At 37.0% G+C, this 27,554-nt stretch overlaps 1 protein-coding gene across 19 annotated transcripts in view; it reads left to right on the top strand.

Moving 5' to 3' along the window:
* KHDRBS2 (KH RNA binding domain containing, signal transduction associated 2) overlaps window positions 1-27,554 on the top strand; it is a 414,928-nt gene that overhangs the window by 298,788 nt on the left and 88,586 nt on the right. For all 19 annotated transcript variants that reach the window (XR_007629070.1, XR_007629056.1, XR_007629062.1 and 16 more), the window contains exons 7-8: window positions 2,329-2,411; window positions 15,476-15,534. Coding sequence is in view for 1 of the 19 variants with exons in the window: in XM_050316320.1 (XP_050172277.1) it covers window positions 2,329-2,411; window positions 15,476-15,534 (142 nt within the window). In the remaining 18 variants the exon portion in view is untranslated. The remainder of the gene's footprint in view (window positions 1-2,328; window positions 2,412-15,475; window positions 15,535-27,554) is intronic.

Here is a 27,554-nt window from a genome sequence, read left to right on the forward strand (position 1 = left end):
AGACACTTTAAGGATGTGAAAGGAGCTATTTTGGGTCGCAGTTCTAGACACCTAAAGGCTTGGTAGGTGTCTCGGTACAATACATCATATTAAACTTTTAATAACTGCTTACATAAACACTTCACCTGTAGGATTAGAAGATAATTCTCATAAAGAATTACACAAATAAATGGACATTATCCAGAAAATAGTTTTATTAAAGTCTTTATTAAAAAAATATTGCGCTTTTTTTACTTTGTCTCTGTTTTCCAACCATTCTACTTGAACCATTTGCCCTGTATTGACATACTCTGAGCCTTCAGGAAGACTGTTAAAATCTATAACATGAACTCACAGAGGTGTCAGATATTAACAAGTGTTCTCTGCCCTGCTGATGCTGAACAGTGATCCACCTCAGGCATCAGAAAACTGAGAGAGCTAATTTGTAATTGTTGCTCTTCCCATTCTCTCATATGGTGGGTAAGCAGGCTGAAATGTCTTTCCTCTAGCTATTCAACTTTATATAGGAACTTGCGTCATCCTCTTCTTCACGGTAGCAGGATCCCACCCAGTAGCATACTAATTCATGTGACTAACATCTGTCTCCTGGGTTTTATTGTTTCTTTCATTCTATCCCCAGAAGCAAGATTGTGTATTTAGCTGAATAATATTCAATATATCACTGTAGTGTACCGGGGTATGTTTTTAACAGTACTTTTTGCTAACAGTCTATACTAAAACTATTACTAATATTAACTATTACTAATATTAACAAGTCAAACTGGTGCAGTTCCACTTGAAGTGGTAGATGATGAGGCTCATGTGGACTTCAGATTCTAGGAGAGGCCATTCCCCAGTCCCAAAATGGGACTCTCCCTCCTGCTCAGAAAGGCTTTCCTTTACTGCAAGCTGACCTGGTGTCTGAGCAGTGAGGTCACCATCTGGAGTCCTGTCCTTCCCTCAGGCCATACAGCACTACAGAGATGAAGTCTCCCATCTGGAATCCACACGTGCCCTTGTTGCTGGGTACACCAGAGGAACAGGCAGATTTAATATGCTTGTTCTAAGGAGACATAACTGAATGCCTCTTCCATTGAATGTTTTCTTTAATTCACGAGTGCCAGTGAAGTCTTGTTTAATACCATTATGGAGTTTATTTAGCAGAAATAATGAAGTACCAAACCAACACTGTACTTTGGGTGGTTAAGATAGTGTGCTAATGTGGTTGTTTATTGGACTGCTGTTATTTTGGAGCTGTCTCATGCTGTCTCTTCTGCCCAAACCTAACTAAATTTTGCATAGCTTGTGGGGGGAGAAAAGTTGTCTTCTGCTGTAATTAATATTGAGTCAAAGATTTTTAAGCCTTCTATTTCCTTTAGTGCTTCACTTAACAGTCAGGTTTCTGTATGACAACAAAATGTTTAATTTCTATTTAACTAAAACTACTGGCTCCCAAAAATCATAAAAAAAGTGTTTCCATACAGCCTTCTTCCTGCCTATTCTGTTGTCCTGTGATACAAGAAGAGCATATTAAGTCATACTTGGACTATATCTTTATTTATCTATTGTCTGGTTCCTGAGCACTCTTGGGTTCAGAGTCAGCTACAATAGATCATAACTACCCATGGCTCCTTCAGTGTAATATTCAGACATAGATGAACTGAACCACCTTCTGAAGTCACTTGTGTCTCTATACCTTAGGCATTTGTCTGAGCCCTTCAGTAAGGACCCTTAAGTTAGATGGGAAGAACCTGTACTAAAATGTCCATTGTCACAGAAAAGCATGACTTTAAAAAGAGTGGGATGCTCAGTGAAGGAAAAGGTGCTTACTCTTAAGTTATTTTAAAAGATCATAATCCATTACTTGCTCACAAATACTGGTTTTCATAGATTGTTATGTTTTGTTTTGGTTTGTTTTTTCTTTTTTTAATAGAATGAATATTAAGATTTTGTCACAATACCATTCTTAATAGTGTAGTACACCTGCCATTTGTTCTTTTCACCTATAGGTATTTATGGAACTATTTGTATAACAGACAACCAGGAGATTATTATTTTTATTATCATTCATCAGTAGTCTACACAGATCCCACTGGAGCACTGTGGTTTGGACAGTGCACCACGGTTTATCAGTGAATAAGCTGAGTTCTTAAATGAGTAAGAGATTTCTTTACCCTTGCACTCTACAGGTTGTACCTCACAATTCACAATTCTCTTCAATCGGCCATGTATTTTACACGATACTGAGCAAACATACCGTGCATATATTGATGCAAGTTATTTTCACAGCTTGGTAATATCCTTTGATTTATCCCTCTTCTAAGCTGTGGTGTTCTGTTTTTCCTTTAGGGATACGATGATGGGTATGGGGGTGAATATGATGATCCAAGCTATGAGGCATATGATAACAGTTATGCTACCCAAACACAAAGGTAAGCAGTTGGACTTTTACATTATTTTTTCAAAGTACACTTTTCTCTCTTAGTTTTTCATATAAATTTCCTGTTTTATTTTCCACATTAAATTTTACAAAATCTCACAGTACTTTAAAAAGCTGTCAAAAAGTAATAATGGCAGTCAGATGTTATATACAGAGTTATTCAAATGAAGCAAAAATTGAAGCAGATGTGTTTTTAAAGTTGGTGCAAAGTAAGTGTATTTTTTTCAAGCGATTACTTTATTTTCCTATCCGATGTCATTCTGAATTTGGTTTTGCAGTTCCTTACTCGTGAGAAGTGTTCAGGGACATCTCATGTTTATGGCCTTCACAATGATTCAATAAAACAGAAAGAAATTAAAAAAAAAATAGTTGTGATGATAAATAGGTTGGCATCCACCATTAAGGTAAACTGTAGAAAGGAATTACATGCCAGAAGTAAGGCTGAAACTATCTGTTTTCAGCCAGTTACCTTCCCAGCAACTCTCAGAAGTGATAAGTTTCGAAATTTATTTTATGTCCTTACAATGTGCAATAATGGGGAAAAAAATCACATTCACATCTTATATTGATATGTGTCACTAAAATGAGGCAACAAAAATTACCTCTTTTTTGCACATGTACACCACATACACTCATCCATTAATCTGACAGTTGGTCCATGTTTCCTAAATATGGAATGACATCTTTTTCACAGTTAAGCTGGAGGATGAAAGGGTGCTTCAGACATTTATTCAGAAAGTGCTTTTATGGGTTGCTAAGAGTACTTGTAAGACTGGGGAAAGGCAAATGAAATTTTAACAAGAAGAGACACAGATTTTAACTGAATTTGTGTGATTCTCACTGGGCAAAAAAGTGATGTATACATACAGAGTTCTGCACTCCAAAGACCAGAGGACCTTAAACTCTCTTTTCTGTTTAACCATCCATTTTTGGTGAATGCTTTACTGATGAAAATGTCTGTCAGAATTACGTTCAGCTCCAGAACTGCTGTAGTGAGTGGTACTGGAGATGATAAAAAATACTTTATAAGTATTTTTATAACTAGTGAAGTATATTTAAAAGGATTTGTCACACCTGAATGTAAACTCCATCAAGTATACTTTAACAACACTTTCAAGTAATTAAACATTAATAGCTGCACCCATCATGCAATTGTGTAGGTAGATATTCATGTTGTCAGATGTACTCCAACTTTTTTGAAAAGAGTTAAGCTCTTCTTTTCCTTCAAGAATGAATTGTCACAGGATACTGCCTCTGAAGGAAAAAACAGTAATTAGTTGGAAATCTCTCTGCTATGACATTGCTTTCTATCATCTGAATTAACCTGTAATTTCTTTGCATGTTGATGTCCCAGGCAACTAAATGACAAATATATCAAGTTTATGAGGAGTGTATTATAATGCAGCTAAAACTAGCAGTGATAATTTGACTCAAGAAGGAAAATTTATAGTCACATACTCTAGTCAATTAAACAGCTATTAAGTTTAGTCATCAGATATGTTTTCTACGAATATGGGCTACCTCCAGAACACCTAATCTGTTTAAAATCTGCAGCTAAAATATTTCCTTGTGAAATATATGACAGGACATGTGGTCATACTTATCCATGTCGAGTGGCACTTAATGCCACTAGTAGTCTATTGATTTCAAAAGAGCACTTTTGGAATCACAGACTTCTCATTTCAAAGATTTAAAGAACAAATAGACCAGTAGATAAACAACTTGGATTTCTGTACCTTGTTGGCCATTTAGATTCACAGGAATGCCTCTCTACTGAGCCAAAAATAATACAATACAATGAAATAATGTGACCAGAATATTTGGTTAGATGTGTACATCAAAATGTTTTGTTTTCTCCAAGTCTCAGATCTTGTTTAATAGTATGCTCCAGTCATATGATTAAGACATAATATCATGTGCACACCTAACAAAGATAAGTAGTACTGCTTCAAAGTACTTATTCATCTCATCCAATCTGTGATTTACAGAAAAAAAAAATTAATGAAATCTTGTAGGCAATGTCCATGCTCAGCTGGAAAATTATCATAAGTACCTCTGCAGAGAATGACAGAAATTCTAAAGCATGAGATGGGGAAAAAATGTTAGTTAGTGGCTTAATGCAGAGTGCCAAGGTTTCTGTTCTTGTTAAGGGCATTGCTTTTTATGGTTCATTAAGGAACCAATGTGGAAATTTTTAGAGTAGGTACAAACTCTTGTCTGATGGTCTTTCCGTGCATGTCGACCAAGCCTTATTCTCTTCATTGCTTCAAACAGAAGAATGTGTTGGGGTGGGGTGTCATGAACAGACGGGTTGGGAGGGATGGTCTGAACACAAGCTGAATTCATTGTGCTTTAGAGCTGAGCACGTGGTAAGTCATGCCTTGTTCCCCTGCTTACCCCCAGCACAGAGTCAAGATAGTGTTTGGGCAGACCACCAGCATCACCTGTTACCCCTGCCTTTGTCTTCCTTTGTCTTCTTGTATCTACTTCCCATTTGCTCACCAGGGTCTTTCTGCCTATATATATTTCAGTCCCCCGGGCCATTCAGATGCTGTACTTTCATGCACAATTATCTAAAAATCTATACTAAAGGTCAAGTGACAGTGTTGCAAGTCCATCAATACATTTTGTATAGGTCCTTCTCTAATGGACTTCTTAAATAAACTTCTCCAGACAAAAAGCTCTGTCCTTCATGACAGCAGTCTGATTTTTAGGCTAAAAATAGTGGGATGGGGTCACTTCTGGAAGAGATTGTAACAGTCTGTCACAGAATCAGGCTGCACTGAAACCCACAAGTCTGTATGGCTGAATGAGCTGAGGCACCTCAAGCACACTTTGAAATGGACACAAGAAGCAACTTGAAGAAAGAGAAAAGCAGGACTCTCACTATGGTAAGTGCCACCTGGACCTTATAATGTTTAGGGAGAGTTATTTTAGAAATGAGAGAATTATGGGCTGTGACAAGTACCAACTATATTGCATGAAGTCTGTCCTGCTTTAAGTAACAGAATGTGTATTTATAAAGCCATCTTTTTCCTCCTTATCTGCCTGTCCCATAATGACAACCCAGAGCATAGGATGGAACCTCAGGACACACATTTAACTGAACAACCAGCTGCCCTTCCCAGCTGTGTCTATAACTATTATTTACAGGATCCCATGAAAGACTACACATTTACTAAGGACATTTAGAATCCTCACTCGTTTTAGAAATTTGTTCATACTGATGTCAAAATACAGTTTTTAAGGTAATTAGTTTGTCCAATACCGAACAGAGCAAGGAAACAACCATTTCAGTGGGCAAGAGAAGACATCAGACCTGACATACTTACCATGCACAGTGTTGGACTGTACTTTGAATTTCTCCATTAAGTCTCTCTTTCCTCTTTCTTCCTCTCCCATCCATGCAGTTGTGAAGATGGCTTTCAGTGGTAAGAGTGTCTGCCTGCCCAGACAAACGAAGAGATATTCAGTAGTTGTAACTTTCGTACACTATTCTCTATGCACTTGAAAGTCAGGCAGAGGACACTTAAAACCTTTCTGCCAGCTAGATTTACCTCCCAGACTTGTAGTCTGACAACTTTGTTTAAAAATATAAATCCTAGACATGCTATGCAAAATGTAGAAGTGTCAATTTCCAATTTAGGTGTAACACAGAAAATATAGGAGAATCCTTTAAGTTTTCAAAATGTAATGCACTTTTTTATTTGCTTAGCAGGAATTCTTAAATCTGTTGAATTACCACCACTGTTCAGGATTCATGTGCTGAGTTCACTAGATCACCAGGAGAAAAGGATGCAAAGTTCTGTGAGGAGATCTAGGAGATCACCTTTTTTGGTTACTCAGAGGTTGTTAGGAAATCAGACTGTACCACATGCAAAGTCTGGCCAAACTCCTTGGCCAAAACCAACGGAATAATTTGACAGAAATGGGTCAGTTGCTAATTAGTCACCTGAGAACTGCGATGGCCAGCACAGCCATCTTCAGCTCTGCTACCACATTTGTAGTCATCTCCAGCGACCTTTTTGTCTTTGCCAGCATGAACAGTTTCATTTTGAAGGTACTATGTCTCACAGCCAAAAGAGATACTAAGGAAATCTGGGACTGACTGGCCAGTCACGGTACGAACCAGGAAGGGCATGTTCTCTTTAATCCATTTGCTCATAACCTTCCAGCCATATGTAGTGTAAGCAGTGGTGCCTGACAGGTAAGAGCAAAGGAAGCCAATGATTGTCTGATGAAGCTTAAAATTTGGGTTTGATATTATTTCCCTGTTCCACAGTGTCTGGCATGAACACTCACACAGGAGTTCTGGGTTTTGTGAACAGTTAGATGATATAATGGCAATGGCTTCCAGGTCTGGTTGCTTGGCTTTTCCTTCTGTCTTTTTTCTATATGGCTTTTGTTAAAAACACAATTCAGCAGCAAAATGAGTGGCTGAGTGTGTGCTTTCTAAAGAAAGAATAGTCTATGGCTCCCATCTTAGGCTGGAAATAGACTTGTAAATATGGGGAAACCCGTCATTTACTGATGAGAAGAACAAATAATGCAGTTCTAAAAACAGATGAAAAGAGTGCACAACATTGCATGTTGCATAGATGCCATCCCACAGCTACACAAGCCTTGGGACATACTGTCAGCCTCACTGTGACTGCAAGATGAAGTAGGTAAAGAGCATTTCTTTTGCATGGCTGGACCCTGCATCGCTAATTACAGTAACCCAGTGTTGGGGCCTTGAACCAATTCTTGGCAAAATATTTACTGTTAATCTTGCAAATAATTTATGTCATGCGATAGGCAGCATGACTGGATACACATTTTGTGCTGGTCTGCAGATCATTTTGGGCCAATTACTTCTTTTTGATCTGTCAAACCCACACTGCAAACCCATCCTGCATCTGCTGAGCAAACAATCAAATTTCTGTTTCTAATGCAGAGTTGCATATTATAGGCCATCTCATCTCTGAACTTCCCTTCTAAGAAGTTAATGGTAGTGCAGAGTCTATACCTTAACATAAACAAAGATGGCATTAATATGCCTGAAATAAATTCTAAGTTTTTACATGATCTGAAGACTTATAAACCTTGTGTGTTAGATAACTGGAATAACCTGTTCCACAGCGTTATTCATTTAGATAAAATGGAATTATCTTAGAGAACTGAAGAAGAGAGAAAGAAAAGGTCACAGAGAAACTCAAGTTGACTCATAGTTTTCATCTAACAGAATTATATTTAATTCAAAAGATACAGTTACCATACCAATAGCTGTGCTGTCATGTGCAACATCCAAATTAGGCTCCTGTTTTTCAATACTAGTAACAGAAATAAAAGGAGAAAAATGCTGCCAGTATCCACTTTCCTGCTATGGCAGATAGCTGCTATGACCATATTAATGTAGTATTGTCCTATGTTCATAGCAATGCTTATCAGTTCAATCTGTAATAGGCTCTACAATTCAATCTGTAATAGGCTCTGCAGATTCTTCCAAGGACTCACACCCACGGAAAATTTCAAGAGCATATTCAGCCATTGAAGTTGAATATATGACAAGTATATATGACTTTGAAAAGAAACTTTTTTTCCCTACTTATTCTTGTTTCCATTGCAAAGTTCAGGTTATTTACTGTACAGTTTTTATTTACAGCTTATTTTTCTGCAGTGTGGGCTGCTAGTACAGGAGCTTAAGGGATCACTTACTTACTTCTGATCTGATATGCAGGAATACAACGTGGACCTCAATTCAGTCCATGTCACTTATGTGGCTTACAGTACAATCACTTCAGTGCAAAGACATGCTGCAAAGTGATTTAGGAAGAATATTTTATCCAGTCATATCTGCAGGAATTATTTGCATCAGCAGGGTATATCTGCCTGAGCTTCAGTTCATCTTGGTTACCCTTGCTTGACCTCCAGATACCAAGAATTTGTATGTACATCTGTTTCAGAAGATGAGTTCTTCAAAAACAGTGCTGCAAGTAAAAAAACAGAGTAGTACACTTGTAAAGACAGCAGTACATAGTTCAGCTGGGTGTACATGTTCTTCAGTAGACTCTACCCAGTGATCCCACTGGTTTTGACTACTTTCTTTTTAAAATGTTCCAGCAGATTAGTTGAGGACTATCCATCCTTAAATGAAAGAATTCTGTCCTTAGTTTAAAAATAATGGTTAGATGGGAATGTGAATCATTATTATTAATTTAGTAGATTATCATATAGTTTAATCTTTTGGTAATATGATCAGAGGTTTGCACAATTCTCTCTCACCATCAAAATATTACTAGATAGTAAAATATATAAACACGTAAATATAGTCCAAGCTGCATTAGGTAGAGTGGTTACACTGATTCATTGCAAAATAAGTTATTTATTATTATTTACTATTCACTCTCTTTTTAAACACTATGCATTGTATTTATATTTTGTCATATTCCATTTTGGCTTTGTGCTTGTATCCGCTTGTCCATAAATAAAGATTTCCCTGTATTTTATTTCCAACCTGTTGAAATCAATCAAGGCAGGAATCCTCGATTATGACATTTTATGTATCTTCACAGCAATCTACTTATGGCATTCATCATCAGAAACTGTTTTCTAATGCCACTTCTCATTTATTTGACTCAATGAGCAAAATGAAATCACATGTCATTACTCTGAAGTAGAAGAAAGTTCCACCCCTAAAACTGAGTAGTATTCCTAAAATTCTGCATCATTCTCTTTGCAAATACTGTGTCTGCAGACATTTTGTATTATATTCTGAAATACTTGGTCGTAATTCTGTGTCTGTGAGAAAATGACAGAGGAATGTAGAATATACATGAATAGAAAGTGCCACATGCAAGTAAATGGCAGATTGGTTTCTATATTGTATTTTGCGAGAAGTTCAGAACCCAAAGTCATCTGGCAATTATGATGGCTCTCCACTTCTATGATTGTATAATTCTGCCTTCATTAGTTATTACATTTTTTAATTCAGATTTGCAGTAGCATGAAATCAAACATATGGAAATGCTGGAGACAGATGAAATCTACTTCAACTTCAGTCATGTTGTTAAGTTATTAAGTAAATCCAGGAGTCCGATAATGGACACATTCTTCTCTGTTAAAAACACTGGATACAATCATACTTGAGCTTTCAGAGAAAGAGAGACCATCCCCCAAAATATTCACCATATTCCATTAGTTCTAAAGATGTGTTCAGTAAAGGACTATATTTGTGATTTAAGGCTGAATTCTACGAGCAGTTCCTTTGTTCAAAAGATTTGTCATCTTCCCTATAGGTATAATGCTCTGCTAGGTGGAGATGTTCCAGTAAGTTTCATATTCCTGGAAGGATTATTTCTTTATTCACACATTTCTACTATGAAATACTATTTTCTAAAAATGTATTCAAGTGTTGCTATTCATGTGAATGCAAGTCTTGCTCACCTCCCTTCCAAGTAGAAGTATACTGCTTTGTGTAAATAGCTTTTGTTTCATGGCCAGCTGTCCGTTACATCCTGCTGGCTCCCTCCCTCTCTGTGGGAGGGAGAAGTATTACAAATTATTACATCAAACTGCAGTAGCATTAGGCAGGATCTTGTTAGCATAGGAGCTGAATATCTGTTTATACCTGCTATCCACATTCAAAGTTTGAAGGTCCAAAGATTACTGAACAGGAATTTTGTAGGGAAAGAGGGAGATAATTGTATGTAGGAGACCAAGACTTTGAAGGATTCATTTGAGGATGTGAAAAAGAATGAATTGTCCCCCCTCTAAAATACTGAATCCCAACTCTAGGGATCCCTGTGAGCTATCCTAGGTGTTAGCTTGACTCAAGAATCTGTTGTCTAAAGGTAACCATGACAGGAATATATCTCTAAGGAGTGCTAAAGGTTCATTTATCTGTACCTGTCTGAAGTATAGATGCTGATTGCAAACTGAAAAAGGCTGGGAATCTCTCCTCAAGAGTTCCAGTCCTAAATTAAAATATCATTTCCCTCTCACATTGTTGAGTACTTTGACACAAAGGTGAAAGTATTTCAAGTTATTTTTACTTCATCAAAGGTTAGTGTGGAAGTTTTTAGTCTGTTTCATTATGAATCTGAACTGTGGAACTTCACTGGCATCAGCTGAATCTCTAGTTTGGACCAATTCATTTATTTCACAAAAGAAGCCTGATTATTATCTAATGGCAGAGTTATAACTTTTAGGTTGATCAAAAAGCTTTTTTCTAAAATGACCAGCATTCCCAAACTTTTCCAAATAAAAGATTCTTATATTGTACTAAAATATACTCTCCAAGTTTAAAAGTACAACCATTAGGAAAGAAAAAAAAATGTTTTTACAGGGAAATATGTATGTTAAATCTAGATCAACAGGTTTGAATCAAAGGCTTTCTGTTTTTTAGGATATATCAGGATAGACTACAGAACACACTTCTCCTGTACAGATTCACATACTATCAGTTTTAAAGCAGGTGAACCCTTTCTTGTACCTTTTTGCTTTGACTTTAGAGGGTCCATTATCTGCAACCACATTGTGTGCTCCGCAATTAGAGAATAAAAGCTTACATGCATCTTTCACCACGTAAAAGCAAAGAACAAAAAGAGAGAAAGGAAGAACTAAACAAAACCCACACACAAAAACTGTGAGGGAACAAGAAGTACTTGAATTCTTTAGTTCTTGCAATGTTCTGCTGCTTTATATTACTGCAGCTGTGAGAGCATCCAGGGAACCAGATGGTAACATTGCTAACCCAGGGTGACTTGCCAGCAGCTTCCTGCAGGTGCAAGAGGAGATTGGTCAAAGGCTAATGCAGTCTATTCATTAACGTCATGATTTTCTGTACCTAACCCCGCTGACCTCTGAGTGGTGAACATCACACTTCCCCTGGGTGACTTGCTGACACAAGAGTCAGAGATTTGTGGTTTCAATCTTAACTCTTTTGTTTGCGGTTCTCTGCCTAAACCACCTTAAAGCACTGTACAGCCTTTTGAGTAAAAAGCTGTGTGGTTTCCTATAGGTGTTGACAGAATCAAACTGGAATTCGCTTTTCCTTTAATTAATATCAATTTGAAAACGTCCCAGTTAAGAAGAGGTTAAAAACCTCTCTTGGCTTTTAAGGTTATTGTTTAGATACAGTCTCTGTACTTGAGCCTTTGTCATATCATAGGAGCCCTAGATAATTCAAGTTGGAAGGCACTTAAATGGACCCTTATCTCTCAAATAAGGAACATCTTGTGTTGGTTTTTTCGGTTGGTTGTTTTGTTTTTTAAAACTTATCAGTCTTTATCAGCATGAGAAGAAGAGATCACAAGCTTATGGAAACCTTAATTCCAAGCCTTTAACTGGTTCAAAAACATTAACCAAAATAAAAAATTAAAAACTAAGCATAAATAGATTACAACTATGAAGATTAACCATATACGTATTACTAATCTCCTTGCACACAGAATAGGAATTAGGACAGAGTCATACAACTTTGTTGTAAAAATTTCATATAGATAGAGATATAGATAGAGATCAGGTACAAAACCAGTTAAACTACTTTTAAGATACATACCCGTGTGTATATCAGTTTTTCCACAAGTGTTATGTATAGGAAGTTACTAAAGTCTAAGTCATGGCACATCAAGACCTCTGTTTCAGAAGTCTGATGTTAAAGTACAGTGCAAGTAAAAGCTGAGAAGTTGGTAATGAGTTAATTCTCTCTGCTTGATAAAATGTATTGCATCCTGCTTTCAGATGGGTGCATGTACTTAAGTAAATTACACTTTATGTTGCTTGAAAGTAATGAATGCTAATGACAGATAATGGTGTTTTGTTTCCAATTAGCACTGCCAAGAGAGTCACAGTTTTCTAGAGCTCATGATCACTGTATTTTCCAAGAACAGTCAGAGAACTATAAAATTATGTAAACAAGTTTTATTTATACTGAATGTATTTCCTGATTGTTTCCTTCTCAGTTGGCCATAATGCAAATGAACTATATCTCTCTGTAGTTTAAGAATTAAAAAAAAAAAAAAACTCTTGTTTGTAAAGCCATATTCTATCACAGATTTTTATAAACATCACTCATTGTTCGATTTGCTAAAAAAAACAAAGGAAAATGTTTACAACTAAATTCATGTAATAGATTACAGTGAATATTCAGAGAGGTTTAAAATAGAGCAGACTAATGGATAAGCAGTCTGGCTCACAAAATATGAGTTTAAATCTGGTATTTCATACTAAGAAATAAGTTTTCTTCACTTAGATATTCTTCAAAACACTTTCTAATGTGAGTTGGCAGAGAATTTGAAATACTATTTTGGCTCAAATCTATGAAAAAGATTATTGAGGCAAATAAAGTTGGAGAACTTAGATGACAGTCATGTATTGTTCTATGAATTATGTGTTTTTAGGTTGCTCACAGACATCAAATATGCAGTATATAACAAATTACTTCCTTTCTACAGTTGAAATACATCTTGTATCTTATTTTATAATGATGTGTGTATTAACTTAGTATTCTGTTGATAATGTATTTTGGTTCAGAATGTTCACTGCAGGATTTTTAGCTCACATCCTTATCTCTATGATTGTGTGTTTCTCACACAATCTCTACGATTGCGTGTTTTTTTCTCTAATAAAAATGTACAACAATAATAATGTAGCAATGAATTTTTTACCTACTGTTGCAAGTCTTGCGTTCTGCTGGATGTTATATTGATGGATAACGGCTCAAGGCCTGCTCAGTGACTACAGAAACCAGCACTGCTGTTGATGACTTACTGGCCTTTGGACTGGGTCCCAAATGCTCTCCTTTTAAAGCTGACCTTTGGTTGCAGCTGCTTAGGTTTGTAAAAATGTATTGTGAAGAAATACCAGCTTCTTATCTGGTGGCAAAAGATGAAAGTGCTTGTGCTCCTTCTCCTCTGACACCACTCACTAGTCCAACGCCCTTCTATACCCAGGAGAGCGGGCAGTATGCCAAAATGCAGCTTCTTAAATTAGAATTTTCATATGTCTGTCTGCCAGATCTGTGTGGTATGTCATCTCTGTTTTGAACATTGCAAGTAAAATTTCTTAGGTCTAAACCATAAACCTTGTATATATGACTAGATATATGATTTAACTCTGAGGCTGCCAGTGCTTTAGTTCACGTACACCATCCTGTAATTTCATTTAACAGGCTACTAAAATCATACAGAATGCTTACTATGTTCTACAAATAGAAGATGTTTCTTGCACCACTTCGGTAGGATGGTTTATAAATTTGGATAATTAATTTTCAAGGAACTAGATGACTCTCATTATCCAAGAAGTCAGTGCTCTGCAGTCATTATGTCCCGTAGAGATCAGTTGGCTTTGGGAAAAATCTTTAGAAGTATTACTTGATTTCATTCATGTCACTCGTATGGCCACTTGCTGCAACTACTTTAGCAAATGGATTTCATCTCTCTGAGATACTGACATCAGTGTAATTCATTCCCTCACGTGAATGACTTCTGGCTAAATTACTAAATTAATGCACAACAATTATAGTTGAATTTTCAATTCAAAAAACCCCCACAGATATCTGTAGCTGAAAGCTGACTGTGAGAGTTGTGCCTAGCCAGGCACAATTCAAAACAGCTTGACTGTCAGTTTTCAGTTACACACAATCAGTGGTCTCAAGTGAGATAGAGCAAATGAATTATTCTCAGAAATTATTCCAAGAATAGTTATAGGTAGCTATTAAGTTCAAGACATTAAAAATCTGATTACAGGCTGTTTGTGAAGAAAGAAGTCAAAATTAGTTTAAGGAAATAATTGTTACAAATTGCTTGTTTATCTCTACTGCACTTATGAAATATTTCTACTTGCACTCCACTGTCAACTAAGCTTCTCTCTCAAGGGTAAACTAATATTTTTAAAATAGTAATCCAATATGGAAAATGGCCTGAGCAATAATGTTATAATTAATGCAATAATGAGCTGATTGCCTGTTTCTGTTCATTTTCAATATTACACAGTGTCCAAGAAAAAAAGAAGCAAAAGTGACAACAACTGAAAACTAACACAGATAAAGTGTCACATTTTCTGTTTGGTTCACTGCTGATCAAAGAAGTACAATGTAGTAGAATTCAAGAAGTTTGCAAGATTTTCTGGTCAGAGACTGATTCTTGTTATGTCTGCCTGGTACCTGAGAACCGAAGTAGTTTGATCTTGAATTTGGTATCAGGTACCAAAACCATAGTGCAAACTTTAAATTATAATAGCAGTATAGCAAAAGTGTGAATAATTCCATTTCCATTTAATTATGTCTTAGAGGTTGAATTTTCTTGATGTCCACATAATAACTGGGAATTGCTGATTATCAGGATGTAACTACTACCTAAGATATTTTGATAATGTTTTAATATGTTATTTACATAATTTTTGAAAACAATGAAAAAGTTAGTTTGAGACTCATAAGTCTGATTTTGCAGTCCTTAACCCCATTTCTTTCAATATGATTGATTACTGTATAAAGCTTTCCATGGATGTCTAATAACTGTGTAAGGAAGAAGGCTGTGGAGAATCAGGTTTCTCTCTATAGGCAGTGGAAGCATGCTTTCTTCTTCAGGATCAAAGCTGGAAATCTGTCAGTGTTTTTGGTAAAGATAAGTAGTTTACAGGTTCCACACCATACAATACAGTCAACTTTGTGAAAACAAACTATGCTGAGTTTGATAATGCATAAGTGTTTGGAATTATAGGTAAATGAAATTAGCACCTCTTTTGGCAGTTTTAACAGTAGTTATATTTAACAGTACAGTGGATGGTCTTTTTTCAGGCCTTATTTTTGCAAATAGAATTTCTCTCTGTCTTTGTCACATCTCCTAGGTTTGCATATTTAGGACCAAATTTGTTTTATGCTCAGTAGATAAGAAATGTGATAAACTTTATTAGCTGTTATTGTCACTGATACCTTTTCCTTCATGTTTTTGAACACTTGCTGGACTTGACTGTCATTGTCAGAGTGTTAAAATACATTTCATTTGCTGCGCTCTGGTTTTGTTTTGAGTTGGTTATTCAGGATAATAGTGACATGGGTTTCTGAATTTGTTACAGTGTGCCTGAATATTATGACTACGGTCACGGAACAAGTGAAGAGGCTTATGACAGCTACGGTAAGGTCTATTCTACCTTCAGCAAAAGTGTGAAATCAAAAGAAAATATCTGTCACTGACAACTCAGAAATTACTTCCATATACTTTTCTGTCTCACTCTTCTTTTACAAAGATCAAACAAAATAGATTTGTGCAACCTTAGAGAGAATTTTGACTTACTGAAGTAGGACCAAAAAATTGGACTTATCAATTTCAATCAAAATTACAAAGCCAATTACTCACAGTCACAGGTCAGTTTAACAGCAACACTGAAGTTTCTGATTAGCACCTGAATATATTTCACAGTGTTAAATTTCAGTCTGCTTGATGTGCCGACAATACTATGCATCTGCTGCTGTCGTGTGCATCGCTTCAATCAGCAAGGTTTGTGAGATTTTGAAATATAGTCTTTAATCAAAATGGAAAGAAAGAGAGGGTGCTGTACCACCATGGGAACCCCCACTGTACTGAGGTAAGGGAGCATCTCATGCCACACTAGGCAATATGAGTAGAGGGAGAGTTGTACTTTGCACTTCCTCACTGAAGTCTGAGCTGTGTCTGAGCTGAAAAAGTTCCACTTCATGGGAACCAAGGGCATGAAAGGAAACGAAATGTTGCTCCAATGAGAACAAACCATTTTCTAGGTTGCTTGCTATTAGTGATATGCTTTGATAACTATAGTCCATGTTTTCCTACCAGTAATTATCATTACACTGTACCATCAGATCTCACTCTGAATCTCAGTCTGAGAGTTTCAATGAAATAATAGAGCAAAGCTGACTACTGACAGCTTAAAGAGTGACCCTAGCATATTCAGCAGAGATGTCATGCTTGATTTACTGCTGCTAATAAAGTATCCTATGCCTACATGGTGACTTCTGAAGCATTGTGAAAATAAGAGCTGCTGGAAATCACACTGCAAATCAAAGTTACACTGAGAGGTTATATAAGGGTTGCTGCTTGAAATAATTTTATTCATGCAGCTGTGAAGTAAATGTCCCTGTAATGCAAACTTACAGTTCCTTTGTACTGGTATAGAAATAGACAGTACTAAGATGTCAAAATGGTTGCATTGCATAATAAGAAATTACTTAATTTTTTTGTATAATCAATTCTCTCAATACATTTTAATAATACAGTTTGCAGTGAAGCACATTTTTAAACAATGCTAAACAAGTAATAATAATAACTTATGCTTATGAATGTGAATGGTTCAGTTACCCTTTGTTTTGTTTCCTTTTTGCACATGCATTTTTAATAGCTTCAGTGGAATATCTTTCTTCCCCTCTCCACTGCTCTCCTGAATGCATTGCTAAGCTTTTGGGCTGTGCAGAAAAGCACAGTCTGAGCTCAGCAGTAAGAATTAGCCACTGTTTAATTTTAATTACACTCCACCATGCTGAATCTCTGTGTGTGTGGGCTAGACGTTTAAAGTAGTGTCACTTTCCTTCCAATCCCTCATTTGTAAAACTGGAGGAATATCACTTCTTTTCCCAGCAGGGATTTTGAATGGACTAATTAGCTAAGGCTTACAAAGTGTTCGTATAGTGGCATCATGACTAAATTTATGTTCTGCGTGCAGCTCCTTTTTTTTCTTTCCATTCAGCAGCTGAAACAAATTCAAAATGCCTGAGTTTCCTTTACTAGACTTGTCTTAAAATATGTGGCTGATGACTGTGGACTTGCTTTGGTTTTCACTTGAACTATTTTCTGAGCTGGCATTGAGCACAAAGATCTGAAATAGTATTATCAAAAACCTAGAATAAACGTGGAATAATATTTCAAATTGAAATTTTGTTACCTTCTGAAAACAGATAAGTTTATATGTAAGTGTTTGTGCTCCTGTTGGTTCCTTTACTTTAGCAGATTAGTAAATTTGCCAGTTCTATGCTGTGGAAATCTGTGTGTGAACTGCCTTCGTCCCAAAGTCACCACCATTTATCTGAGGAGATAACCTGAGTACAGAGCTATGGAGCTGTAGAATATATGCTTAACTTCCTTACTTTCTGAGTTCTTGGTGCATACACTGATGTTCACTCTGTGTCTGATCAGGGCATGACCCCTTATCATCCTCTCACCTAAATTTACCCTAATTCTCTGTTCACAGTTTTTACTTGTTTTTCAGGATGTTTTGCAATTCATTATGAGTCTCCTGAATCCATCCCACTGTATAAAACCATCATTTTTCACCATCCTGCAGAAATCAACAGTCTTTCATCTCAGTTCAGTTTCACACCTTGTTTCACCTTCCATAACAAGGCTATATTCCTCCTTTACAATTCTTTCCGGCATGCCTCTGCAATTGAGAATTTCCCCAAACTGAATAAGACCACACACAAGTGGTACATGAACGTAGAACTGATGTCTTGTTGTCATGTCTTAGGTGTTTTGTGTAACAACTTGTCTGTTCACTCTTATCCATTCCAATAACAATATCTGAATTATCAAAAATTTACGAGTTAGGCATTTCTTTACTTTCTCCCATGCATCCTCTTGCTTCCAGTTTATTTTCAGGAAGCTCAATTCTCAATCCTGAGAAGGTTCTCTTTCATTTTTCATGAAGTAGATTCAATGAATTAGTAACACTACTTCGTACTTACAATCTTTTTAAAGTATGAAATAGAGCTCTTTGTTACTTGCTAAGTATTATACAGCACCATATGATATGGTACTGCTGTATGAGCTGCCTCATAGGACTTTTCTTTCTGTCTGTGCTCATGAGCCATAGCAGGTCAGTTTTGTCTCATGGGTTCTTCTATGCTCCTTTTAAAAGCATTTGTGGAGAATTCTGATTCTGTTTCCACAGAAGTGCATAAAGATTTATGGATTGTTCACAGTATAGTTGGAGAAATCACAGGGGTGTTTCAGAGCAGAGCCCACCTGGACACTGTTTTATCCTCAGGAAGTTCACATCTCTTTTGATAGATGGAAGTACTAAACAAGAAAGAGCCTAAGTCATTTATCTGAGGCTGCGCAAGATGGGTTCCCACACACTATTCACTGCTCTAAAATCCACAACTAAACTGCCTTAACAACTTTTTCGTTTCCTATTGTGAAGTTTCCTGAGAATTCCATCCCAGAAATCTAACCAAGGAAACCCCCAAGACAATAGCAAAGTCAGCTGAAAGAGGTATTTGTAAAATTGCACTACTTCCCATGACTTAGAGATGTTCCATGAATGAAAATTCACAGCACAGAACCCTCTCATGTAGTTAGACTCTTAAGCTCTATTGTGATTTGACATGGTTGTCACCCAGTCTCTCAGAAGGATCAAAGTAGAGACACTTCAAAGCGTTCCCTGCAGCAGTCTCTGGGCACATGGAAGTACACTACCAAGGAAGTATGAGATTCCTACAAATTTTTGATAGGATCAAGATTATGCAGCTACTGCTAGAGAATTTTGAAGATCACCATTCCAGGCTGAGGAACATAAATTTTGGACACAAACCTGAAATCATCTTCTTGGGGATGTAGCCCTTATAGGCTTCCTCATGTGAATTGTAAAGAAATATCTTTAGCAGGCACTTTAAAAATAAAAGACCAGTCATTAAAAGTAGTGTACAATTTTCAAAAATGTAAATCATCCTCACCTCTAATCACACTCAATAAACATTTATGATACTTATGTCACCAAAGGTTTTTATATCTGCAGATAAGATTTTAAATCTAGGAGTCTAAACTGAGGTGACAGTGTCGTGTTAACTTGATGTTTCTGTTTTAAAAGAGAAGGCATGAAATTGGATTAATTTAAGAACAAAAAGGTTTATATTCCTTGCTCTCATTAATAGTTTTTTGGTTTCCCTTCTGTCAGTGTTGTCATCTGAGGAGATATCTAGTGAAAACACGAATTTAATGATTTTTCTTATAAATCCAAAAGGAGATAATGATTTTTCTTATAAAGCAAATAGGATATAATGTACACCTAAAATTTGGTAACTACAAACCTCTCCTTCCCATTTGTAATATGCCCAACTCCAAAAAACAGCTTCACTGGACAGGACTGCTGTAAATGAAAAACCCTTTGTAAACTGTTCACGTTCTCATTTCTTTCTCCATTTCCCTGTTTTGTTTTTTTTAGAGGAAACAGAATTCTTGGTAAAGTGTTTTGCTCTTTTAGACCACATTAGAAAGATAACACAGAGAGTATGACTTGCTAGCAAGGCACATCCAATGCCTTAGAAACTGTATTAATTGCATCAGACCTGCCTCAGAGTTGTTTCATCTGAACCCATTTTCACCCTTGTACTGATCAGAGCACTCAAGGCTTTGTTTATCAGCTGCTGTTTCTGGCTTTGTTCTTCCAAAGGCTGAACAGAGGCAGTAAGCTCTGCAGTGGTTGCTGCAGAAGGTTCAAGAGGCTCCTGTCCCTGCTTCCAGAGCTTGAGACTGCCACAGCAGTGAGGGTGTGCCGGTTATCAGATGCTTTAGTTCACAGCCTGGTGCTTATCCTGCCTTGTGTGTTACTTGAAAATGATGGTGATTATGTTTTTAAGTCAGGTCATGAACTGCAGTATCTGAGAGACCAGTACACATAGACTTCTTGCTGCTACTACCAAAAAAGCAGAAACCTTAGGTAGAGTGTGAAAGGATAGGGTTAAAGACTATAACCTCCTAAACCACCACAATTAAATTAGACTAACACCACCTACCAAAGGCCTTAGGCAAGAGTTAGGAAGGTTAATCTGTAGCTTGCCACCTACACAAAGAGGGAAGACATAAATGAACTCCACTCACTTCCCCGCTGCTTTTCAGGAGAAGCTTGCAAGGCTGTTTACTGCATGTGCTGCCATTGCATCGAGGAAAGATTGTTTTGTTTTCTGTCTTCACCAGAAATTTTCAACTGTTCGGATTTTCTCTAATGACCGTGTTTTGTGATGCACATTCTAGTCCAGTTTAGCATTAAGTGCTTGCAAACAACTGGGTATTTGGCTTTAGGATAATTCCATCTTTAATTAAAATTGGAGAGTGTAACTGTTTAGTATAATTCCTTTTAATGTAAGACATCATTTAAGTTGTAAAATGCTGCCACAATGACTTAACTGACTATTTCACAAATAATTCCCTGCCAGTTATTCTATATGAGAGCTTTGTAATTGAGGTGACAATTAGTTTACTAAGTAATGCTCTACAGAGATAGCACTTCATAAACAAATTCTTTATAGACCTTTACAGAGCTAACAACTAGAAATGTACAGCAATATTCCACCACATTTTTATTGTATTCTTTATTCTCTTCATTCTGTGTTTGTCTTTATAAGTGTATAATCTAGTAAATTAAGAGGGTTTTACCATAACAATGATAGTTTTTGCTGAATAAGTAAAACTAAATATATAATGATGAAATGTGGGGAGGAAGGCATAAGTGGAGGGTTCAAACTTCAGGAATTCTGATATATAGGTTGATTGAAGATATGTTACCTTACGAGACATAAATTCTCATACTACATTAAAAGACATAGGCATGTTCATTTCATGGAGAAACTCAAGTAACTACCATCATAGTGTGAAATAAACCCTGTAGTGATTAATCTATGGCAATGATAAAGTAAATGAAGCCATGTCACAGTGTACACATAAGAAGTATATGTACATTTTGACAAAGCACTTCTTAGCAATTGCTCTGCAGGTGAAGATAAGAGTTTTTTCCAGCTATTGAGTCCAAGTTCCTTCTTCATTTTTAATAACTTTGGTATTGTAGATTATTGGTCCTAAAATTCATTATGCTCAGCATGCTAAGGGTTTCTTACCCTATTTTTTTACTAGCTTAGTCCCATTTAAATTTTCAAATGTAAGAAATCACGTGCTCAAATAGCTCACGGTGACTGACATGCAGATGTAAGAGACACAGGTCTGATCCCCTCATTTCAGTGTTTGTCTTCACTTGACTTGTGATTACAGACAAGATCTTTACTAACACTAGTTAACAAAAGCTTACTAATATGCACTGATTTTTCATTTATATCATGGGAGTGTGTATATTTGGTATTTGTAGGAAAATATCACTGCAACGTACCAAAGAAAACTTTCTTTGGTGTCTTCTGGGTCTTAGAATCATCCTAGAATGAATCACAGAATCATAGAATGCTTTGGGTTGGAAGGGACCTTAAAGATCATCTAATTCCAATCCCTCTGCTGTGGGCAGGGACACTTTTCACTAGACCAGGTTGCTCAGAGCTCTGTCTAGCCTTGAACATGCCCAGAGATGGAGAATTCATAGCTTCTCTGGGCAGCCTGTTCCAGTGCCTCAGCACTCTCACAGTAAAGAATTTTTTCCTAATACCTAATATAAACCTACTCTCTTTCAGTTTGAACCCATTTCCCCTTGTCCTGTCACTACATGCTCTTGTAAAAAATACCTGTCCATCTTTCCTCTGGGCTCCCTTCAGCTACCAGAAGGCCACAATTAGGTCATCCTGAAGCCTTCTATTTTCCAGGCTGAACAATCCCAATTTTCTCAGCCTTTCCTCATAAGTGGTGGCCCTCCTCTTCACTCCATCCAACAGTTCAATGTCCTGCATGTTTTGCGAACCCCAGAGCTGGATGCAGCACTCCAGATGGGGTCTTACCAGAGCAGAGTAGAGGGGTAAATCACCTCCCTCAACCTGCTGGACACACTTGATGCAGCCCAGGATACAATTGGCTTTCTGGGCTGCAGGTGCACATTGCTGTGTCATGTCCAGCCTCTCATCCACCAGCACCATCAAGTCCTTCTCAGCAGGGCTGCTCTTGATCTGTTCATCCCCCAGCCCTTATTGGCTCTGGGCTGTCCTGACCCAGGTGCAGCGCCTTGCACTTGGTCTTGTTAAACTGCTTGAGGTTCCCATGAACCCACTTCTCAAGCTTGTCCAGGTCCCTCTGGGTGACATCCTATCCTTGAGATGTGTGGACTGCACCCCTCAGCTTGGTGTCATCAGCAAAGTTGCTGAGGGTACACTTGATTCCTTTGTCTATGTCATTAATGAAGATATTAAATAACACTGATCCCAGTATGGACCCCTGAGGACACAACTTGTTACTGATGTGCATCAGGATTCTGAGCCATTGACCTCTATCCTCTGAATGTGACCATCCAACCACTTTCTAATCCATCTTATTATTAATAAAGCATCTCAGAAGCAACAGAACACAGATTGTGCCATTGTGGTGGAGTTTTTCTGCAGTGTCTTGACAGAGCACACACCTGTTTAGCCCATACTGGGTGCTTCTAAACTAGCATAGGAGCAGGAATGCTCTTTAGAAAAAGATTTCCCAATTTTCTGGGTTTTTTCTTCTTTCTGCATCATTAAATGGTTTCAAAGTACATGACTTTTAGTTTAAATCTAAAGCAAAAGTTGCAATCCCAATTGTTTGTGAGAATGCACTTCCAGAGGCTCACACACAGGCCAGTCTGAAATGAAAAAATCTAGAAGCCATATAGTGTGAACATCAACAGTCCTCAGCATCAGCTGTTTCATTCTGCAGGTCATTGCTATTAGAATGCCCTGTGTGCTAACTTTGACATAGCACATGTGTCCTGATAGAAGCTGTCCCAGCTAACAACCTTGCCACGTGTGCCATGGTCCTGTGTAGTGTGCTGTTCTTCTGCATGACTGCCTTTATTTTGGGGTGATAGAGACATCTGGTCTCTTCCTGAGCACGAGGCAGATGTGTTCCTGGCCCTGGAAACTCAGAAGTGCTCCTGAGCCTTCCTGTACAGTGCTCTATTTTTTCTTTCCTCCTGGAAACAGGAGGCATTGAAGATTTCTACTGCATATGGACAGAAGATATACCAAATAAATTGCCCTTCTTTAATCTTCTGTTTCAGTCATTCCTATACTTACTGATAGCAGCAATCCTGTTCTAACTGTGGGACAGAATGAACTGTCAAAAGCATTTTCTTGATCTTCTGCAAAATTTTATCAATTCTTTTACTGCAGGAATCACCTTTGCTGTATCCCAAGTAGCATTCATTCCCTCAGAGATTTATGATTTTCATAAGAGCATGATTTTGAAAGTTGGTAGGGAAAGGAGTACATTTTTAATTCAGCTATGATGACTAATATGGGGACGATACTAGAGTTATTGCTGTTTTGTCAAATCAGTGTTTTAATTAGGTTATAATTCTTTAGAAAGTTCCCTATTTAAACCCATCACATTCTTTTAACTGTCTATATATTCTAAAACTTTAGTATTTCAGTTATTATGCTACAACACTGAAAAAAAATCCACACGTAGCAAGAGAAAAGAGATTGGTTTTAATTTATAGTGACTTGTTGTGCTTCCTCTATTACTCCTGAATTATAAATCATTTTCTATGACAAAATAAGAATAAGTAAATCATGCAAAACTTTCCTGTGTAATATTTCAAATGGTAATTTCCCCACCTTGCACCATGGGAACTGTAGAGTTGGAGAATCTAAGAAGTTCTGTAATACTGATGTGCATCTATTTAATTCTAGGTGCAATATACCACTGCACATTTCATGTTGCATGACCATAAAGTAGTAGAAAATTAGTTTTTACTGAAGGGAAAAACAAAACTCCCTCACACTGTCACATTCACACTCCAGCAACACTGATAATAGTCTATTTCCTCCCTGCATTACAGTTTCCCAAACTGCTGATGTACTCTGATGCTGCAACTTTCCTGCCTGTGGCAAGTGTTCACTGCAAGAGTGGCTGAAGTCTTCCAAGAAATCACTTTCTGTAGCTCCTGCTGTCCTTACTTAACCTGCAGGGAGGGCTGGCAGAGGGGCGTGCACAAGCTCTTCTCATCTGCTTCAGTGCTAAGTCAGCTGGAGGATGTCTGTGATTCTTCACTACCTGTTTAAGCCAGGGAAGCTCACAATGCTAAAGTAGATTTGGAGTAGTCATGAGGTTTAATTTGTTAGCCCTCCTGAAGAGAAGACACTGTCAAGCATAGGGGCAGTAGTTAGGGGTTTTTTAACAGCTACAGCCATGTTCAGAAACTGGACTATCAAACCACAAGGTTTTCCATTAATTTCTAGTTTTTAAGCTATATAACTATATAATAGTTTTTATAAGGTTTTTATAGGTTTTTAAGCATGGTGTAAATAAGCATGATGGTTTTGAGCCTGTGTTTTGAAAACATTTTTTGTCTTGTGAAGATTCCACATTTCAAAGAAGAAAGGTACCATTTCTGATTTGAAAGATAGTCACTTCAGCTGTTCTTCTCACAAATTATAAAATGCATAGATGTCAGGTCAGAAAATCCTGCAAGCTTTGCAGACAAGCAAAAAAGAGACCAGAAGAGTGAAAAAAGTAAGTGGATGCTCTCCTTTAAAAAAAAAAAAAGAAAAAACAAAGACAAAAACTTGTTCTTGTATTTTTGTCTAAAATAATATATACCTGTCCAATTATGACACAAGAAAACTGCTGCTTTTTTTTATTATTATTTATGAAGTGAAACATTGGCTTTGTCAATGTTAGTTGAGCTTCAGTCATTAGGTTGTGTAGGGCAAATTTTCCATCCGTTGCTCAGTACTTTGTCTCCATCCATCTTTTCATGGAGGGAGAAGTTTGGAGGGTTACTAGGAATACAGCACAAATTGAATTGTCCAAAGAAAAGCATTCTAATTTTCAGTGTTCTCATTTTAAAGCAACATGTCTGGTTTCTATTGGGTCTTCTGTTCAGCACATCTGTATCACTTTTCTCTTACTGCTCAGGCAATTAGCTACCCCAGGGAGATGGGTATTCCTGTCTCATTCTACCACTGAGGAAACCATACCACAAAATATTGAACATTATCCAAGGTCACCAAGCAAACAAGGAGTAGAGCTAGCAATCACAATTCCTGAATTCCACTTGCACTCTACCCTAAGTGCAGTGTGCTCTCTCCACATGCATGCAGTATAAATGACCTTGCAAAAATGGTGGAGATTTTATTCTGAATTAAAAGCAGCTTCTGTTTCTATAACACTGAAAGCTAAGTGGAAAATGAAATCAAACCATTAGATTACTTGCTTTTAAATATATCATAACTATCTGAACAGAATAGCCTTTTCTAATCTCTTCCTGGCCACCTGTCCAAAATAATTGACCACAGATTAATAAAATTGTGCCAAATAATTGTGGGCAATACTCACATGTTAAATAATTTACTAGGAAGAAAAAGTTATTACAGGGACTAAATAATGAATATAAATACAAAAATATTTGGAAATAACACATTCATATGTAAATCACAAGCTGTTAATATGGGTTTTTTTAATTATAAAGCATCCATTAATGTGATCTGCCTTTTCATTATTGCATTGTTTCCCTTTTTGCATTTGTGAAAGAGTTTTATTCAATCCTAGAAAGTTCCTTTACATAGTTGCAGAATGCAGATTGAAGAGTGAAAAAAAAGTGTCTGATATGTGCTTTTCTTGAATCTTGTACTTGAAGACATTTGAGCATGTGATGATAGCCACATGGATGGGCCACTGAATTTTTCTGTGCTTTCAATAATACATAGATAAAATAGTAAGACAGAAACAACTTCATATGTACCTCTCTCTGTGCTATAAATGTAACCATTTAGATCCCATATTCAAAGGAATTTCTCAGGTTAAAAATGGTATGACCTTTTTTCATTCTGACTCTCCAGTAAGAAAGAAATCTAGCTATGATTCTGTATTTAAATTTTAGATAAGAGCTAATGAGTCTCTTTAGCACTGATCAACCAATAATCTTCAAAGATAGCTTCAGCTAATATATCAATAGTCTGTAATAGATACTGAAAGCATTTATATAACTCAGTTAACACAGTATAATAAATAAAAGTCAATCTGAACCATAAAAAGCAGTGCAAAAATACTAATATGTAATTTCAATCAGTCATAAATCAAGGGTGCTGATTTACTGTGATAGTAATTAATTTTATATCCTAAAGGTGAGCTTCAAATACCAATAGACAGGGAGCATACAGCAAACTGAAAGTATGCATTGTAATTAAAAGGGCTTTGCCCATGTCTTTTCATTTCTTATCAAAGTAGCTACAACACTTGTTACCACACCCACAGGAATCCTCATGCCCAAGCACATTCAGGTTCCTCACATATAAACTCTATTATGTTTCCATCATGCTGATATAACCTATACTTTTAGTTTCTGAAAGCAAAACATAAACTATTTCTCCTTAACTTAGAATGGCAAAGTTGGCAATAACACCAAGTTCCTGAAAAAGCTGGACCTTCTGCCCTCAGTTATTAAGCTGCCTGTGGGGATGTCTTTTGTCACAGTCTTTGATATCTGATAGTACTGGGGACAGTCAGAAGTGAAAAGGACAGGGTATGAGTGGAGCCTGCTATGGCAGAAGGACTGGATGGAGGTCTGGACGTCGCAGAGGGAAGAGAAAGATCAGACTGTGCAGGGTTTCTTTTAACAGGAATCAGAAGAAGGAAAAGGAATCAACATTAAAGCACAATGACCGCCCTGCACATTTCTTCAGCTCTTGGTCAGTCTCTCACTTGCAGTTCTCCCAATTATCTTTCTATCTCCAAAGCTACACCTATTACCTGCTCTTCACCTGAAATCCCTCTCAGTTTCCACTTTATTAACATGTGACTTTACAAAGATGAAATACATCCAGGGTCTTTTTCCTTCCCCTTTTGGTACAGTTTTTCAGAGACAGACCACGCTCCACTGTTCTCCTGTTCTCAAACACAGTGAAACTGAGCCTGGTAATCAGTCTTTCAAGCATTCTGCTGTCCAACAAGCTACTGAGGTAGTCTGTATGGCTCCAATCTTCTAAGACTGTTCCTGCAGATAAGAGTTTTCCATTCTCAGAAGCCCTGTTTCTTCCCTCCGTGCTGAAAGAAGAAAGCTTACATTGTACTTCTGAAATGGAGACATGAAAGACCAGCTTTGCACACCAAGGAACCTTTAATTACTAGCATGCGGATATATTATTGTTCATTAAAAATCCCCATAGGAAAAAAACCACTAGTAATCTGACTTCTTTTTTAGTGTGGCTGCATCCTGTAATTTATTGGCATAGTGTGGTTCAGACTCTTGATAGTGCTGCTCCCTATTATGTTGCTTTCTCCATAATAAATAT

Source organism: Myiozetetes cayanensis, unplaced genomic scaffold, assembly GCF_022539395.1.
Source record: "Myiozetetes cayanensis isolate MyiCay16 unplaced genomic scaffold, myiCay2020 scf2-11, whole genome shotgun sequence".
NCBI lineage: Eukaryota > Metazoa > Chordata > Aves > Passeriformes > Tyrannidae > Myiozetetes > Myiozetetes cayanensis.